Genomic DNA, 17,956 nt, shown 5'->3' with positions numbered 1-17,956 from the left:
TCACATGTACCTCATTCACAAGAAAAGGAAATTAGTTGGGTTTATTCATGTTATGACTCTTTTTCTTTAAATTTCTTTGATTTTACAAAACACAAAACACTTTCAAAGTCAAAATTTTCCCTAATAGAAGGTGGAAATGAGTGGAAGGGAAAAGCAAAGGTTTTATACAGGATAATATTCAAAGGAACTGTCCTGTGTTCTTTGAGTTAGAAGGTGGTGATTAGGTTTTCAGATTCAGAGAAAGTGTGAGACAACCTAATTAAACACCTTTTTGCTGAAAAGCAGCTTGATAAATCCAGATTGCTTTGGGAAGCTCTCAAAGCTTTTATCAAGAAGCTAATACTGCAAAACTTTAAACTAATAGCTTTTGAAAAATTATTTACCAGTCTAGAAATAATTTATAATCATATTTAAATATATATGCATGTTAGAATGCTTACATAAGGTAGGTTAAAATGTATCTTAAAATGTATTATATATTTGGTCAATGAATCTGTAATAAGCACACTTTTTTAATAATAGTTAAGGTAAATGAATGATTTTATGACTTTAGTCTTAGATTTCTTTTTATAATTCCAGAGTAAATATTTATATGATAAAAAGGGTGTTTGGAGAGTGTGATAAGGTAAGAAAAGCATATGGTTAGAGACCTTAGATTTATTGGACTTGTACATAAAACCTTTATCTTCTTTATGAATGTAGTATTTACTGTCGTTCCTATTGACAAAATACTAGTTAAGTGTGGACTATGTACCTGGGCATAGAATAGAAATGTATTTTGTAATTTTAGAGTGTCATTCAATAGTATAACTTGTTTCCCAAGAAAAGTATTTTTCTATTGCCCTTATTGACTTCTCAATGCTCCAATAGACAGGTTCTTTTTATAATATTATTTGTCATTCTATAAAGTGAGAGAAATGGACCTAACAACCTCTTAAGATTTCTTCCAATCTCTAGTCATATAGGATTGTATAAATTGATTTTTTTCAAAATGCTGAGAGGAAACAGTGATAGATTTAAGGATATTGGGAGGATTCCTTTATTTTTTCTGAAAATGGCCCACAGCATTATTAGAGAATATTTGACATGATAGTATTATACAGGTTGAATAGGACAGGAGATTGCACTTGAATCATGGGGAAGGGTGGTATAAACAAATCCATGCACTATTGGGTTGATTAAATTTATCTTTCTGGGAATTGAATATATGGTGGTGTTTTATATTACAGATGAGATTTGAGAAAAGTTAATGAAGCCGAATCCTCATTAGATGGCCTCGCTTTTCTGCATGTTTGATTGATAGCAAAGGATTGTTATTGTCTTTTAGTAATTAATCTCCTTCGTGCCATAGAACAGATTATTCTGTAAAACAATTTATTCATAGTTAATACAATTATGGATCTGAAGCAATTAAACATTGGCTCACATTCAAGATAAAGAAAAACTAATTGATAAACTGAATTTTTCATGCGAAAAACAAGAGCAATATAATCTTGCCCTGGAGATAATTTTCTGTACAGATGAATAACAATATCTTTTAGCCACTTATGTTGTTTACTTTCAGTTATAAAATTTTCCTTCTCTGCCTTTTAAAAACTTTTTAATGAAAGAGTACAAAAATGAAAATTTCTCATGGTTGAATATCATATCTTTGCATGCAAACTTGATAGAGGAGAACATTTTCAAGGCAAGATAAGCATTGAAAATTATTTGCAATGATAAACTACACCAAAATCAGTTTTTTTTAGGGGCTGGGCATGGTGGGGCATGCCTATAATCCCAGCAGCATGGGAGGCTGAAGCAGGAGGATCAGGAGTTCGAGCCAACCTCAGCAACATATTGAGGCCCTAAGCAACTCAGTGCCACCCTGTCTCTAAATAAAAAATAGAAATAAAGGCTGAGGATGTGGCTTGGTAGTTTTATGCCCAGGAGTTCAATCTGCAGTACCAAATATATATATATATATATATATATATATATATATATATATACACACACACACACACACACATATACATATCACTTTCTTTGAAACATCTGTAATAAAGCTTTTAATTCCTGTACATTTAATGTAATCCTTTAATTCATAATTTTAAAAATAATTTGAATTATTCCTCAATCAAAATTATGAGTAGTTCTAAAGCAGATACCATTCTTTTGTCATCTGTATATGTCCATCAGCTAGCCTAGAAGAAGCTCAATGATAACTCACTGAATGGAAGTTGAATTTTTCCACACATTTTTGTATGCACTTCCTTCACCCTCCTGTATCCTTTTTTGTCAGAATTATTTTGTTCTGTACACTTCCACTATTTCTCAGAATCCACTGCTCAGAACCTTTACTTGGACTTTCCAGTTGGTACTTTTGATTCAAAAATCATCCTTTTATTCTTCTTGGCTTTTAAACTCTTGCAGAATTTCCCATTTTCTGGGATCTTGTTGGCCTCTTATCTAAAAACATTACAATAAACTCACTAGTAGTATATTTGGGGACAAGAATGCTCCTTATGGTGATTATCTCATAGATACCTCTATATGCGAACACTTTTGGAACAGGTGTTGCATGTTTAACCCAAATTTGTAAATCTTGGATGGAGACAGAGTACTATTAACTAAGCACAGAAAAGTTTAGGCACAAATGCAGCTTGCTAAATCTCTCTGGAGCTAACCGTGAGTCTCTTTTACTCTGCTTATCCATTAAATAATCTCATTAAAACTCTGCTCTGCATTGTGTAAGAATGGAAGACTGCAACCCAAATGCTCTTTTCATAGTGCTAAAATTGGTTGTTCTTAAAAACCTAATTTACTTTACTAGTTACTCTTAGGAGGTAGACACAAGTTCCGATGTTACTTTTTAATATCTTATTGTCATATTTTATTTATTTATTGATGAGGAAACGTTTATTTTGGACTTAGTTTCAGAGGCTGAGTGAATTCATTGCCCTAGGCCCAAGGTGAGTCAGAACATCATGGTGGGAGGACATGGTGGAGGAAAGATGCTCAGCTCATGGCAACCAGGAAGTGGGAGGGTGGCAGGGAGAAAGAGAGAGAGAGAAGGGGTAGGGGGGGAACCATATTCCTTTAAACAGATTCATGATACATCAATTTATCTGACAACTACCCAAACTATATACTGTGCCTTGAATATGGCCCATATTATTTAACTTAAACTGTCTCATCTATGAGATACACTTTCTTCCTTTCTACTAAATTCCTATTTTACTTAACACTTTCTTCACAATTTCATCTAATCAAAACTAACTTCCTCTTAGCATACTTTTGGTCTATTTCATGTATATGTATCTTTGTGATATTTTCTTCTATTATATCATGCTAGAGACTGAAGGTATGTCTTTCAACATCCATACTTTAAAACCTAATCCTCAATGTGATGGTATAAGGAGTTAGAGCTTTTGAGAGGTAATTGATTAGTCATAGATGTTATTAGTGCCCATGTAAGAGAGACCCTAAAGAGCTGCCTCAACCCATTTACCATGTGTGGGCATGGGAAGAAGACAACTGTTGAGAACCAGAAGCCAGCCTTCACTAGACACCAAATCTGGCAATACCTTGGTTTTCAAATTCCCAACCTCTGAAACTATGAGAAATAAATTTTTATTATTTAAGCCACCTAGTCTGCTATTTTTGTTTTAGCAGCTCAATGAGCTAAGATATATCAAGATACAACTAAGTTTAGTTCTCGGGTATCACAGTATCATGTACAGTTCTTAACATCAAACTCTACACATAGAATGTAGGTGATCGGTAAACATGCAGTTATTGATTTATTTAATTGAATTATTTTTAATTTGCTTATGGTTGTCAGCTATTTCCTTAGAAATCTTGACTATTAATATCTTTAATCTCACTGTATTTATCTATTCATGTGATTACTTTTTGGCCACTTGAGATGTGGTTATTGAAAATTCTAATAAATTATTCTCATTTATGGATATTATAGGAGTATACATACTACAATAAATATTATTATATATGGCCTTATTTCTGTTAACTTTCTATCAGATTAATCTAAATAACTCTACATATTTTCCTTTCCTACAAATAGGTTAAATGCTCTGTAACATATCAAAATAGCAATTCTTGTAATTTCAGTTTCTTGAAGAAATTTTCGTAAAATAACTTACCTTCTTTCAAGAGAATTTGGGATTTGGATAAATATAATCAGGGTTATGTTTGTAAGGTTTTACTCAGTTTTAATGTGTTCTGTATTTCCCAAATGTGGTCCTTTTTTTTAGGGTAAACAAGTGTGTTTGTCCACATTATTCCTTTCTTTGGCATAAATTATTTTCCTGAAAAAGCTTATCAACCTGGGTAAAGAAGTCTGTGCATAAACATTTCATCTACCCTTCTCAACTTTCCAGTGTGAATGTAGTCTCTTATGTCCAAAATAAGCACCCAATCTTCCCCTCCACTTTTAAATCATATATAATAGAATTATCCAGAAGGAATACGAGTTAATGGAGTTTCTGAGAAGGAAACTGTATTCTCAAAATGAATATTTCTTTTTTTTTCTTGTTTGACCTTTTGTTTCATTGCTAAATTGCTAAGGCTAGCTTTGAACTTTTGATTCTTCTGCCTAAGCCTCCTGAGCCACTGGGATTACAAGGTATGCACATCCAACTTTGTTAATATTAGTTCTTATTGGCAATAAGATTTCTAGTTCTGAGTTAAGTTCTCTAACTTGTTTTCTCATCTATAAAATGGAGCCAATGGTAGTGTCTATTACATTTTTAGGAAAGATACATGAGATAATTTCTAAATTGCATATATTAAGGACTTGGTATTGAAAAAATGCTGGCTCTTTTTTATTTGTGTCTCATTAGGATGATTATCTGAGGTCCACATGTAAAAGAAATTTCATAGATTATAAAGAACTACATACAATTTAGCCATCATTATTTTAACTTATAAGGTACATTGTATAATGAACAATCGGAATTTTTCTTAGAAAGTGTTTGTTCCTTTAGCATTTCTTAAAAAACATTTTGTGCACTTCTTTTTGAAGAAGGCTTTGAACTTTGCACTTGAAAGCCAAGAGCTTAAAATTTTGTCTTCGAGGTCTTAAATCTAAGAAATATGAGCAGAAAATTATAGGGTAATAGTATGAGGACTCTTTCATAGTGTCAGTTTCTGGAAGCTTTTACCGAAATTCTTAAAACTTACTTGAGAACAAGAGAAATAATAGCATTGCTTCAAGTGAAAATACAAACTGAAGAGTTACTGAATATTTTACAGCTTTTAAAATAGAAAAGGGGAAAATGAAAATAACATATTTTTCCCATTATTAGGAAATGATGTTTCTTATATTTAAAAAAACTAGTAAATTGCATATTTTACAAATTTGATTGCTGATTTATACATCATCATGATTTTCCAGCTCCTAGGAGGAAAAAGTATACCAGTGTGGGGATTTAGCACACACTTTTATCTGCCACAGAATGTGGTACATCCATCCTCCCATACTTTAACAAAAAAGGGAAAAGTGTTTCCATAGCAACTTTAGCAAAACAGAAAATTTGCCTACTGTCTAAGATAACACTTTTCTTTTTTTACGACAACCCACTCACCAAATTGGCAGCCAGTGTGAGTTAATTAAATTCAAAAGTAAATTATTTAAGAGCAAAAAGAAATTAAAATAGCTAAGCTAGAATGATAAATAGTTTACAACCAGTTGAAGAGTAGCCTGAGGTAATGGATACAAAACCCCTTTGATATAAAGAGAGTCAAAGGGTGGGTGGTAGAAGAAAGAGAGCTGGAGATGTCAAATAGTTATTGTGGAATTTATAAAAAGAGGAGGTGCCTGAAGCAGATATAATCTTACAGAATATTGGGAACACTTTCAAGTACATAAACCATAGTGATGAATGCCTGTTGGATTATGTTGTGTCAACAAATAAAACAATTCTTACCTCCTTTTACTCCACTTATTAATTCAAAATGGCTAATGTTGACTAAAATGTTATTGCTGTTTGTTTTGCAAAATTTTCACTTAATCCCAGAAAAAAATATGTATAATGTCAGTGTTTGCTTCTAGATCAGTACTTTTCACTCTTTAGTACACATTGGAGACACTCGGAGGTTTTATACAGACCACAGTTTGATAGGGCCTACTCCAAGAGTTTCTAATTTAACAGGATAGGGTAGGGTTGCAGAATTTTCATGTTTGAAAATTTCCTGGTGATGTTGCCCCAGCTGGTCTCGGCACACATTGAGAAGCACTATTTAGACATACCAATACTCTTAATATGCACAGCGCATGGTCAGTGTAGTAGTCCTGAAGACAAAATAAAGATGTCATCATAAATTGATGATGAGAGTTTGGAAATTGAGAGGTGGCTCTGTGTTTTATAGAAGCAGACTCAACAAGATATGACACATCAAATTTTTGCTTAATACAGTTTCTGCCTTGGAACTCTCTTTAGATCTGACATGAGTTTTTTCAAACCTAGTCATACCCCATCACCTTTAGTAAAAACTTTCCTTGTTTGCAATGTGGCTTCCTTGTTCCTCATCTTAATGACCAAAACCTAACACATCCAAGCTGATGACCATAATAAACCTAATGCTCAACACTGGAGTCATATAAATGACCCCCACCCCTCCTGCCCCATCTGTTTTCTTCACACTATCAATACACAGCCCCCACAGGAAAGCCTAGGGTTGATGTCTGTGGACCATCATAAAGGAATCATCTCCCAAGCCTTCCCTTCCTCATCCTTTGGTTGAGCTTGTCTCCTCAGGATGTCCTTGGCTTCCTGTTGGCACCATTAACCTCTCTAGATCTGTAACACATGCCTTCTGTTTCTTGCCTTGTGGTTTCACCTCATTGTGTTTCACCTGACATACCAATGCCTAATCCCCTTCCCTTGGTCAGGGTTCTCCGAGGGAGTAGCAAGTTTGGCTTGCAGCCAATCTCAAGCAGCAGGCCTCAAGACCAAATTGGAAAGAAAACCTAATAATAAACATCACAAGAATGTAGTATCTGAGGTTTTGTCCTACTTGCAAGCTAACAAGCTGGCCAGTCACAATTTCATAGGCACTGGAGACTGAATCAGACCAAATCAGACTTCAGGACTCACAGCAGATTAGGCAAGAGGAGATTCATACTTGCGCAGGTTCCCCTGACCCTCACATCCAAAAAGGCAATGCTGGGCCGCACAACTGGCTACTGAATGTGCAGCAGAATATGCTACAGCCCAGAAACCTGAGCTAGGGAAATCTTCATTTTCTTCTCTCCTCTCCTCTCCTCTCCTCCCCTCCCCCTCCCCCTCCCCCTCCCCCTCCCCCTCCCCCTCCCCTCCCCTCCCCTCCCCTCCCCTCCCCTCCCCTCTCCTCTTCTCTCTCTCTCTCTCTCTCTCTCTCTCTCTCTCTCTCTCTCTCTCTCTCTCTCCTTTCCCTCTCCCTCTCCCCTTTCTCTCCATTTCTTTCTTTCTCCTTTTCTTTTTCTTCCTTTCCTTTTTTTATTCTTCACTACTGGGGATTGAGTCCTGGGATACTCTACCACCAAGTTATATGCTCAGCCCTTTATTTTTATTTATTTTGAGACAGGGTTCCCTAGTTTTCTGAGGCTGGCATCAAACCTGCCTCATCCTCCTGAGTATCTGGGATTATAGGTATGTGTCATTGTACCTGGCTGAAACCTTGATCTTTTAAAGGGGCCTGCCAGCAAAACTATCTAATTTTCTCTAGAACACTATTTTTATTTTTCTAGACAACACATACATGAATCTTCCACTTTGGAGAGAGATGCTATTTTTTTCAATGCAGTTTGCCATTTAAACAACATTTGAAAATACAGTTCTATTAGCAGCCATTCACAAGACAGAAAGTAATATGAGAAACTGGACACTTCTCTCTCATTGTGGTGATTGAAAGTAAGACTAACTCAGGGGAATAGCCAAAATAATTTTAAAGCCTCTAGTTTTAGTAATTGTGTGCCCGGTTGAATAACTTTATTCCAGAGAGGATTTAAGATGTTTGATTTTTCTCCTTTGAAAGTGTATGTAATGTTTTTCAATAGTAATTTCTAGAGTTCATCATTTCATTAAGTTTATAATGTATTATATGTATATAATGTATTATAACATTTATAATATAATGTAATTTCTCTTTACCTCACCTTTTAATGTGATAGTATTTATTGAGGACTCCACAAACATCCTATTTAACCCTTATAATACAACAATACATGAACTGTTATAATCCTTATTTTATAGTTGAGAAATTTGGGGTGAAAGGTATTTATTTAACTTGCCCCTGGTCGCATCTATTACATGGATGAGTTGTTTTCATTATATTTCTTAGTTACTCAATAAAGAAAAATAATTGCTAGATAATTAAGGAGAGTTCTCATAATGGCTCAATACAACCAACTTAAGTTTGGTGTTTGCTTAGGAATTGTCTACAAATAAATCACTGACTGAAGAAGGCCTTTAGAATTAGCATACCTTCTCATCTGAGTTCAGTTCTCAGCTGAGTAGGTACTGTTTGCATTCCCTGAGTGTAAGATCTCCTAATGTAAATAATTTGGTATTATAGCTCAACTATGTAGGACTGGAGAACATATTATCAGCAGAGCTAAGGGCTAGACTACTTCCAAGAACTACCCCCATTCCTCTCCACTGTTCAAATTGTTTCTGAAAAACCAGCCTCTACCTCAGAGCAAAGCCTGTCCAAGGAAGGGACATGACCTTAGTCCTTGGAAAAACCCACAGAGCACTCCTAAGCACATTCCCACCCTGCTAAGTTGTTTGTCTACAAATAACAGGAGAGATCTGCTGAGCCAGGTGTCCCTGACTCAGGCTAGGTGGGGATCCATAGCAGCCCCCTAGCAGCCACCAATCAGCATGAGACAGGGAAATACCTGGGATGCCAGATAACCCTCCCAGTGGTTTATGGTGGTTGATAACAAGTTGGGAAACCATGTAGTTCAGCACATACACCCCTTTGGCTTAAACCAATCAGTTCAAATGAATACCCATTTTGTACTGACCAATCACCCCTACCCAACTTGTTCCCACCAGTGAATGTGCTAATCATGTTTTAGAGTTGTTATTTGATTTTCCCGCGGTGTGTGATGATTTGCTATGATGTATGTGAAGTCCCTGCCCTCTCCAAAGAATGTATAAAACTGCTGCAAACCCTGGGCTCCAGGCCTCTCAGCATCACCAGTTGCTGTGTGTGTGCGCGGAGGACCAAGCTAGCTCGCAATAAACACCTCTTTGCTGCTTACATCGATCTTGGGTCTCTGGTGGTCTTTGGGGGTCCCGAATTCGAACATAACATTTCTTCTCTATAGTGACCTGCTTGTGGTTTTCTAAATTTGCAGTATACAATATTTAGAGAAGAAGATAACTCATTATAGATTAATTCTAGAATCCCAGAACACAATTCCATGAACTTGCCTGAATCCCTACTACATCCTCAGTCAAGTTTTAAATTTTAAGTGTCAGATGTTGTTGAGTCAATGTAGCAATTTTTAAGAATTGAGTGATGTATTCACTGACTACCATGCTTGTCTTGTAGGAAGACAACATTGTGGCCAGAAAGTCTTGAGAATATCTTTTTCAAACCATCAGGATAATGAATGATAATGATTCCATGAATCTAGTCATAAATATTGGTGCAACCTCAAAATGCTTGGCAATGATTATTTCCATACCACACACATTTACCAAGTGCCTGCTCTCTGCCACACAATTGGAAAATATTGAAGGTGTGAAGTGTGAAGGAAGTGCTTCATGCACCAAAGGAACTCAGGGTTGGTAGTTTAGACCAGGAGAGGACACAAGTATTGCATTATGGGTGTCAGAATAGGTTAGCTCCTGGCATCAGTGAAGGGCAGTGAGCTGTTTGTTAACTAACTGCTTTCAAATCAATTCTATTTTAAATAGTGTCTCTCAAAGAGTAACTAAATTTATATGTCTAATATCTCTAAAATATTACTCTGTGGGAGAGTGTTTTCAAGTTGTATTGGAAGGAAAATATGAACAATTTGGAAACTGTAGATTTGCAGTAATGACACCAGATATAAAATTAGAATCTCTGGATGGTGGTGGGGTTGGAAGGTTTTTGCATGAGGTCCAGGTTTGTTAAACAAGCTCATTGGGTGATTCTTTGCAAGTGGCAAAGCATAGAGCTAATGTGAAAGTCACATTCAGTTGAACAATCTTTTCTTATTTTGTACAGTAGTCAAGAAAGGGAATGATAATTATCAGTTGTGTATTATTTACTCTCACTACTGCTGAAAAGGGGTTTTTGCTGTTCTCACCAGATATCTCCTTTACCCTAGCTTCTGTATTCAAAGTAATCTTAAGTGTTTGGCAGATTCTCTCTCTCTCTCTCTCTCTCTCTCTCTCTCTCTCTCTCTCTTTTGAGCTAATTACATCTCTGAAGATTAGACTAGAATCTTTGTGGTTAATTTCAAAAGCATTTACAGATCCATTCTCAAATCCATACAACACAATCCAGAAGCCATGTTCCAAAGTTTTATTTTTCGCTTGGCCCCAAATAGAGAAATAAATGATGACTGGATTGATTTCAGCAAGTTTCATTTATATGTTTTGCATATATTATGCTCTCTAAAAGCTTACACCACAAGAAGAAACAATGTTTGTATTATGAGATTTTTATTTCACACAACCTGGCAGGAAATCAGTTATAAGAAAATAATAGGCTATAAAAAATAACCTGTAACTTTGCATTGTACCTCATTCAGTGTAAGACAGATTTATGGTTTGGCTTTGTATAATCCCAAATTAGTGATTTTTTGTAAATGTTAATAATTCTCTCATTTAATGATTGTGGTATTTATAGAAGCATTAAGACATTTAATCTGACACCACTAAATAAACTGCACACAGTGCTTTATTTCTATTTCCTCAACCTACTTACAGGTTACTTTAACCAGAGTGTATATTAACAGCCTGTTCTTCTTTTGAGAAGCAGTAATTAAGATGAAAAACTCTCTTTTTAAAATAAAATTTCTCCACTGTAAACCAGTAGTTTTATCAGGATTCAGTAGAATTGCTCAATATTTGAATATATTTTTTCTAAATTAAAATTGGATTATATTGAAATACTTTTTATAACTTGAAATCAATATGGGATTGTCCTGCCAAGAATAAAATTGGGAAATTGCAAAAATGATGATTATGATTATGTACTTGTATTTCATGCCATTAAACAAATCAGAAGGTCTGCAAAAGCATAGTTTGGGCAAACATGAGTAACACAGCAGCTTTGGTCATCTTTGTTTGAGGTGCACAGCTAACCTCCAGTGCCAGAGAAAGAGGGCAATGCCACATCTTGTTAAACGTTGCTGACAGGATGATTCAGGATAATTTAGACAGCATGAGTAATGTCTGAGTGGAAAGCATGCTGGTCTCTTGAGAGAATAGACAGGCCTGTGTTTACAAATGAGGCCTGTTCTGTGTTCTGATGAAAAAGATTCTATAGAGACGTAGAATTTTGGTGCTGAAAAGGGTCTCAAGATGGCTTCAATGTAGTTTCCCTGAAGGGCGCTGCCCTCCTCCAGACATTATTTTTCTTTCCAAATCCCTCAGAAAACCTTCTTATACATCATTGATCTAAAATGATTCTCTTATTTAATCTAAACTGTCACTTGAAAGGGTGATGGGTTCTCCTTAGAAAACTCATTCCCCTCAAGAAGCCAGTGGAACTTCTCTTTGGCATTCAACCTGCTTGCAGCCTACTAGGAAGAAGAATTGACAATATCAATATCTGATAACATTTACCTATTAAAAAAAAAAACAACATTCCAAACAGTGCCACATATTGATACCAATTACTTCATTGCAATGATTCCTGGGGGCTGGGGAATTGTTCAAGGAGGTGATGAACAGGAACTTCAAAGTGATTTGAAATATTCTTAATATTTAATAATATTACAAATATTATTGTAAATAATAATAATAAATAAATAATATTATAAATAATTATTTCAAATATTTAAAAAATATTTATTTTTCACAAGAAGTTATCGATCAAATATAAAGAATAATAAAAGTGATTTCTGGGTGGCAGTTTTCAGACAATTGGTTTCTATGCTTTTCAGTATTTTCAGTAAGCCCCTTCAAAAATGACCTGTGACTAAATCTTATCTTTGGTTAGCAAGTGCCGCAGTCTGGCTGGGCACAAAATAACCGAGCCACCACAAAGCCTTGTAGATTCAAACAGCAACTCTTTATTCCCAAACTCTCACCGACACTCTACACGCACATTCTGGGAAAATACACTCCCTCCACCGGGCTCTGCATACCAATACTCTCAGAACCCCTAGAGAACTCAAGGGGAACTCCAAAGGAGTGGGCACCTGAGGCAGCAGGATAAGCCCTAATCCTGGAGCTGCCCTATTCCCAGCAGGATCCACCCTAAACCTGGAGCCGCCCTAATCCCTGAGCAGGGTCACCTTTCAACCCAAAATGCCATGCGTCATTCCTACTTGGCTATGGCTTTCAGCAAGCAACACTTCATATTTACAGCCTGGATAAAAGGCAGTGCTTTAAACATTTTATTCTCCATGTAGAACAGCCACTGAAATAAAGTCAAACTAACCAATCAAGTGTATTGTACCCATTCAGACAGCATCTATCAAATAACACAAGGGGTGTGTGCATGTGTGATGGTGAGAGTGAGCAAGAGAGAAGAAGAAATAGTAGATGGTTCATTTGCTTTAGAAGCAGGAACTGTGGTTCTGTATTTTATTCTTTATACAGTTTCATACAGCACACCCTGAGTAAAGGTTTAAAGAACACAAGTACATACCTGCTCTATATATTTGTTGTTGAGACAGGGTCAGGTTGTATTGCCCAGGCTGGCCTCAAACTTATGATCTCCTCACCCTGACCCTGTCCTTGGGAGTAGCTGGGACTACAGTCTCCTACCACCTCACCTGGCCACACTGTTTCTTAAGATATTTTTCTTCCAACATGGAATGTGTATTTATTTATTTCTCTAGTTATTACAGTTATTAAATGTTGGAATGTGCGGAAGTTAAGTCATACTGGGTAGTTTTACATTTTGTAACTTTTTAACTTCAAGTTCCAATATCCAACCTGGCTTGTTTAGTCCAATTGAGCTTTTTCAAGGTTCCAGTAATATTTCTTTATAGAAATATTTAAAGCAAAATGAACTAAACAGATAGGATTAAAAATAGAACTATTTTTCTACACTAATTTTACATAGTAAAATCCTTGTTCATTAGGATACATAAATGGCTAGAAGGCTTAAGAAGAATTCTGGACCTGTATATTTGTATGAATTTAAATGAACTGAATTCTTTAAGGTTATTGGAAAGAGAAGAGCATCTCCTTTGAGATGAAATATGACACTAAATATTCATAGAGGTCTGTAATGCCCTGTCTATTCAGGTCTTCAAGAACTCCTTGTCAGCATAAGAAAGAATGAAGAAATGTCACACCTCACTATCTCCTTCTCTATTCCCTTTGGGAAGTGAGGCCAGAAAGCAGAGCACAAAGATCTATCTCCTTTTATGTCATTTATGGTAAAAACAGAATGAAATAAAATTGAATGCACATTGACTGCCATGTTAAACTATTCCCCAGAGCTGCATGTTTTACCTCCATATGGTTCTATAGATAGGAACTTTTCTGTAGGGTGAAATACAGTAGAATTTAGGGACTACTAAGGGTCCTCATTCATTTCAGTGGTATTATTTACATGTTGAGGTGGTTATTAGTGACTATAGTGACATTCTATGGAGTCACGTTTATGCAATTCAAATGGAAGCAGAACTTTATGGATTTGATAATATACCATATTTTTAGAATATCAAATAGAATATATATAAAGTTGATAAATTTCCTAGCAGCTGATCACAGTTAAAATATTTGCCTAAAATTCCATTGTTAGTGAAAGGCAACATTAGGATTGGATATCATTTCTATGTGATTGAGAAGTTCCTGTTCATTATACCATAGCTCCACGTTAATTATGGTACCTATACACTTTTCTTCAGAACACATAAAAGTCTGTTCATTCACCTAAGTCTGCTACTTTCAATAGGTATTGTTAGGCCATTTAAATGAGTATCATGATCCTTTTGATATGTTAATAACCTTTTGATGAAGATAGCTAAAACTCATTAGGATGATAATTAGATTGTCAACATAGGAGTAATATAATAATTTGCTAATCCTTATTGGGTGTTAACTGTTTGAACATTAATCACATAACACATGCATATTTTACTTGGATTAGTCTGTTCTTATCTATTACCCCTTTATTAAAAAATAAAATTCTTGTTATAGGGTAGCCCAAGAAATTGTTTTGGAATGTTTAAATTATGTCTCTAAGTAAATATTTGATATTTAAATATGAGTCTCAACATTATTTGAGTCTCAGGGAACTATCATGATTCCTGATAGTTTTCTTTCAAATCTATCAAAGGAAAATTCCTCTTAATGAAATATTTCATAAAACTTAAAAACATCCTTTAAATAATAATTAATCTACAAAGTAGGAGGCAAATTATTTCCTCAGAAATTTTTGTTTAAATAGTCTATTTCTAAGAAAAAAATGTATTTGGTGTCATTGAATTAGAATGATAGAATTGAATCTTTATATACTTTATAATTATACTTTTTAGTAGACTTTCATGTCACTTGACAGAATTCAATGCTGGAAGAAAAGATGATCATGTGAGACAAAATGAAGGTTGAGAATGCAAAGCCTTCAAGGGAGTTGATCTTTCTCTCATCTGATAAGCTTGCTTCCCTTGTGTTTTCTTTCTTCTGCAAACCACTGCATATCAAAAGCTTTTTTTTTTTTTTTTTTTAACTGAAAAGCAATAGTCTCTCAGGATTCCAGGACAAGACCTTTCTAAAAACACTTTCCAGACTAACACACTGCACAATATTTTTTGGTGCTTATTTTTATTTTCCTATTTATCAATTACTAAATAATCATGGATCTCTACCAGTGTTCTGGTTTTGATACTACTGCTATGTCTTGATATGTACATTGAATGTCTGCTGATGCCACTTTTGATGGACTGGGTGAGAAACCCAAGAGTGGTTTTGTGGAATGAGCACAAACTTTGCAGTCAGAATCCTTAAAATCTATTTAGTTTTCATAAAAATGAATTTTTAACATATTTAAATGATTTTTAAAATTTTTAAATGTTCAAAACAATTGGTTTGCACGTGTTATCTATTACAGTTATACATATATTTATCATCTATACCTAAAGGAACTTCATGTAAACATGTATGATCTCATTTACAATAAAGCTAATGAACCTCTGATTTCTCATGATGTAAGCAGAATTAAGCTTTCACTCTCTCTGTGATCCATGCTGAGTGAGCCAGGTTTTTTGTTTCTGTCCAGTGTTCAGTCTGGTTTTCATGTTTGATACTCTGTTGTACTGTGCTACAGTTAAGTGAAAGAAACATTTCCTGCTGCATACTTTATTGTTACAGTATATACTTTTATAGCCTAGTATGAAAACGGCATGCTGTACCAAGCAATTCACATTTTATTAGATAGGAATTTTATTAGTCTTAGTATAGCTTACCTATGGTCCTTAATAGTAGCTCATTGACTTTAAAAATGTCACTTAAAAAAAATAAAAATAAAAATGTCACTTGACTGGAACAGAACTTAATTAGAGGCTTGAAGTGTCAACAATTTTCTAGCAAAATTAATATCCTATCTTGATAGTTTTTAGCAAATGGAGATGGTAAGTCATTGAAAAAAAAAAAGCACTTGTAGAGGACACTACTGCTGATGACAGCAGATATAGTAAACTGGATGGCATTTAGGAATAGTTTTGTTATTTATCACTAAATAGTAAATATATCAACTTTAATAGGTTAGATTGCTAAATGATTTAGAATTTATGAATCACAAACAAGGAGTCTCCTCTGCTATTATGTCCTCGTAATTGATTAGACAACCTAAGCACTTTATGTAATAATTACATGTTCATGTGGTCACTTAAATTCTAAGATTTACTGTTTCTTTTTCAGCGCCTGGCTTTGGAAGCAGAGAAAGTTCAAGCAGCCCATCAGTGGAGGGAAGATTTTGCAGTAAGGACCCTTTTTAACCCCTTGATTTAAATAGATTGACTTCAGTGTTTGAATAATTATGATCACATTAAAATAATGTTTTAGTGATGGAATCTTATGATGTTATGTGTGGGACTTAAAAAAAAAATAAAGGGAGGGAAAGAACAGCCTTACTTTGGGTAATCAGAACTAATTGAGTTAGTTTAAATGTTCTGGCTTATGCTCTACATTAAAAAACGAAAGTTCTTTCAAATGTTTTTTCCATACCTAGATATTTATAAAATGCTTTGAAATAGCACTAAATTATAATATCTGAGTAATCTTTGTAGATATTATGAATATACCAGTTGAAAAACAATTTGCATTCTATGACTTTGAATTTGAAAGAAGAGTGTGTGTTTCATGATCACCTTGATGGTTGGCAGTGTGATCAAAGGGGAGAATGACTATATTAAATCTCTTAGATTTTAATTTGCTTCATTTTGGCCAGAAGTATTTCTCCTTCTATTCTGGCCTACTTTTAGACATGCCAGCTGGCATTAGTTTTTCCACTTTTTCTTTTCTTCTATTTCTTTCTTTTCTTTTTCTTAAATAAACTTGCTTCGTGTTCCAAGGGGTAATGGTTTAATGGTTACAAAAGCAGAAGTTCTCCTTGTGATGAGGTTTTCTGTCATCTGTTTGCCTTCTTAACAGCCACAGGGCACAGGGCAGAAGTTTCTCTTTAATTGTCAGCTCAAAAATTTTTGTTACATATTTGAATTATTTTGAAAATGTCTTCAGTTTCTCATCACTGAAACATTCCAGACAATTGATTTTTGGAATTTAACCTCCTCCAAACCCCACTTCCTCTTTAAAATAAGATTAGAATGTGAGTGATAATTCCATTGTGTAAAACAAAAGTGTCAAATTTAAAGTTAAAATTGCATGTTAATAGAACACAAGGAGTTTAGGAACTAACATTTTACTTTGTGTTTTTTTCTTGTCTATCAAAGGAAAATGCACTGAGTATTTCATTCCCTTGTAATAGTTAGCTAATCTTCGATGCTTGATTTAAAAAAAATCTTTTCTGATAGTGTTCATATTTTACTACCTTTTCAGTAATTTATATTTCCCAATCAATCTACCACACTGCTTGTTACTTGACTGCTGTCAAATTGTTTGACTCTCTGTAACTTGATCATATTGTCCATGTTGTTAATGTCATGTAAGAACTAGCTTTTCCACTATTGTTTATCATAGTGAGTTGACTTTCAGTAACTTGATCATATTGTCCCTGTTGTTAGTGTCATGTAAAAACTAGCTTTTCCACTATCATTTATCCTAGTGAGGACAATAAAGATCAATTTGTCACTCATATGTAAAGAACAAAAATTTGGTGTCAAAGTAAAAAAAAAAATAAGGTCTTTGAATATTGAGGACAATTTTAGCTCATCTAATTTTAGGGTTTACATTGTAGTTGGTTACTTTGAAATGTAAGAAAAAGAAACTTGAAATTGTGTTTCTCAAATAGACAAAAGGAAAAAATAATCTATTCTTTTGATTCTTTTCTATTTTTCCTTCCTATTCCCAACAGAGGGGCACTGTAAAAGCATTGTGAAGTTTGATAGATGTAAAACTAGATGGATTCTGCCCAGATACATTGTAAACTCTTTAATATTGGGCTCATTAACACAAATTCATCATTTTGGCAATAACTTTTTTCTCCTTACAGAAGTAATAGTGACCATTACTTACAATGCTATCTTCAATGCATGCTACATATTACATGTTTTATTGAATTCAGGCCATTGTCAATTGTAAGGCACTCTACTATTTTAGTTATTTCAAGAAAAAGAAGACCTTTTAATTACAATGCACCAAAAATTTTAAGCTGTATTCTTATTTGT

The 17,956-nt window shown here is 34.6% G+C and overlaps 1 protein-coding gene across 3 annotated transcripts in view; it reads left to right on the top strand.

The window, feature by feature from the left end:
* The window catches only part of Cacna2d1 (calcium voltage-gated channel auxiliary subunit alpha2delta 1), a 465,343-nt gene that overhangs the window by 236,084 nt on the left and 211,303 nt on the right, over window positions 1–17,956 (top strand). For all 3 annotated transcript variants that reach the window (XR_011707765.1, XM_027926328.2, XM_027926327.2), the window contains exon 4: window positions 16,032–16,091. Coding sequence is in view for 2 of the 3 variants with exons in the window: in XM_027926328.2 (XP_027782129.1) it covers window positions 16,032–16,091 (60 nt within the window). In the remaining variant the exon portion in view is untranslated. The remainder of the gene's footprint in view (window positions 1–16,031; window positions 16,092–17,956) is intronic.

Source organism: Marmota flaviventris, chromosome 1, assembly GCF_047511675.1.
Source record: "Marmota flaviventris isolate mMarFla1 chromosome 1, mMarFla1.hap1, whole genome shotgun sequence".
In the NCBI taxonomy this organism is placed as follows: Eukaryota; Metazoa; Chordata; class Mammalia; order Rodentia; family Sciuridae; genus Marmota; species Marmota flaviventris.
Note: the sequence above shows the minus strand (reverse complement) of the source record. Positions and strands in the feature narration are given on the sequence as shown.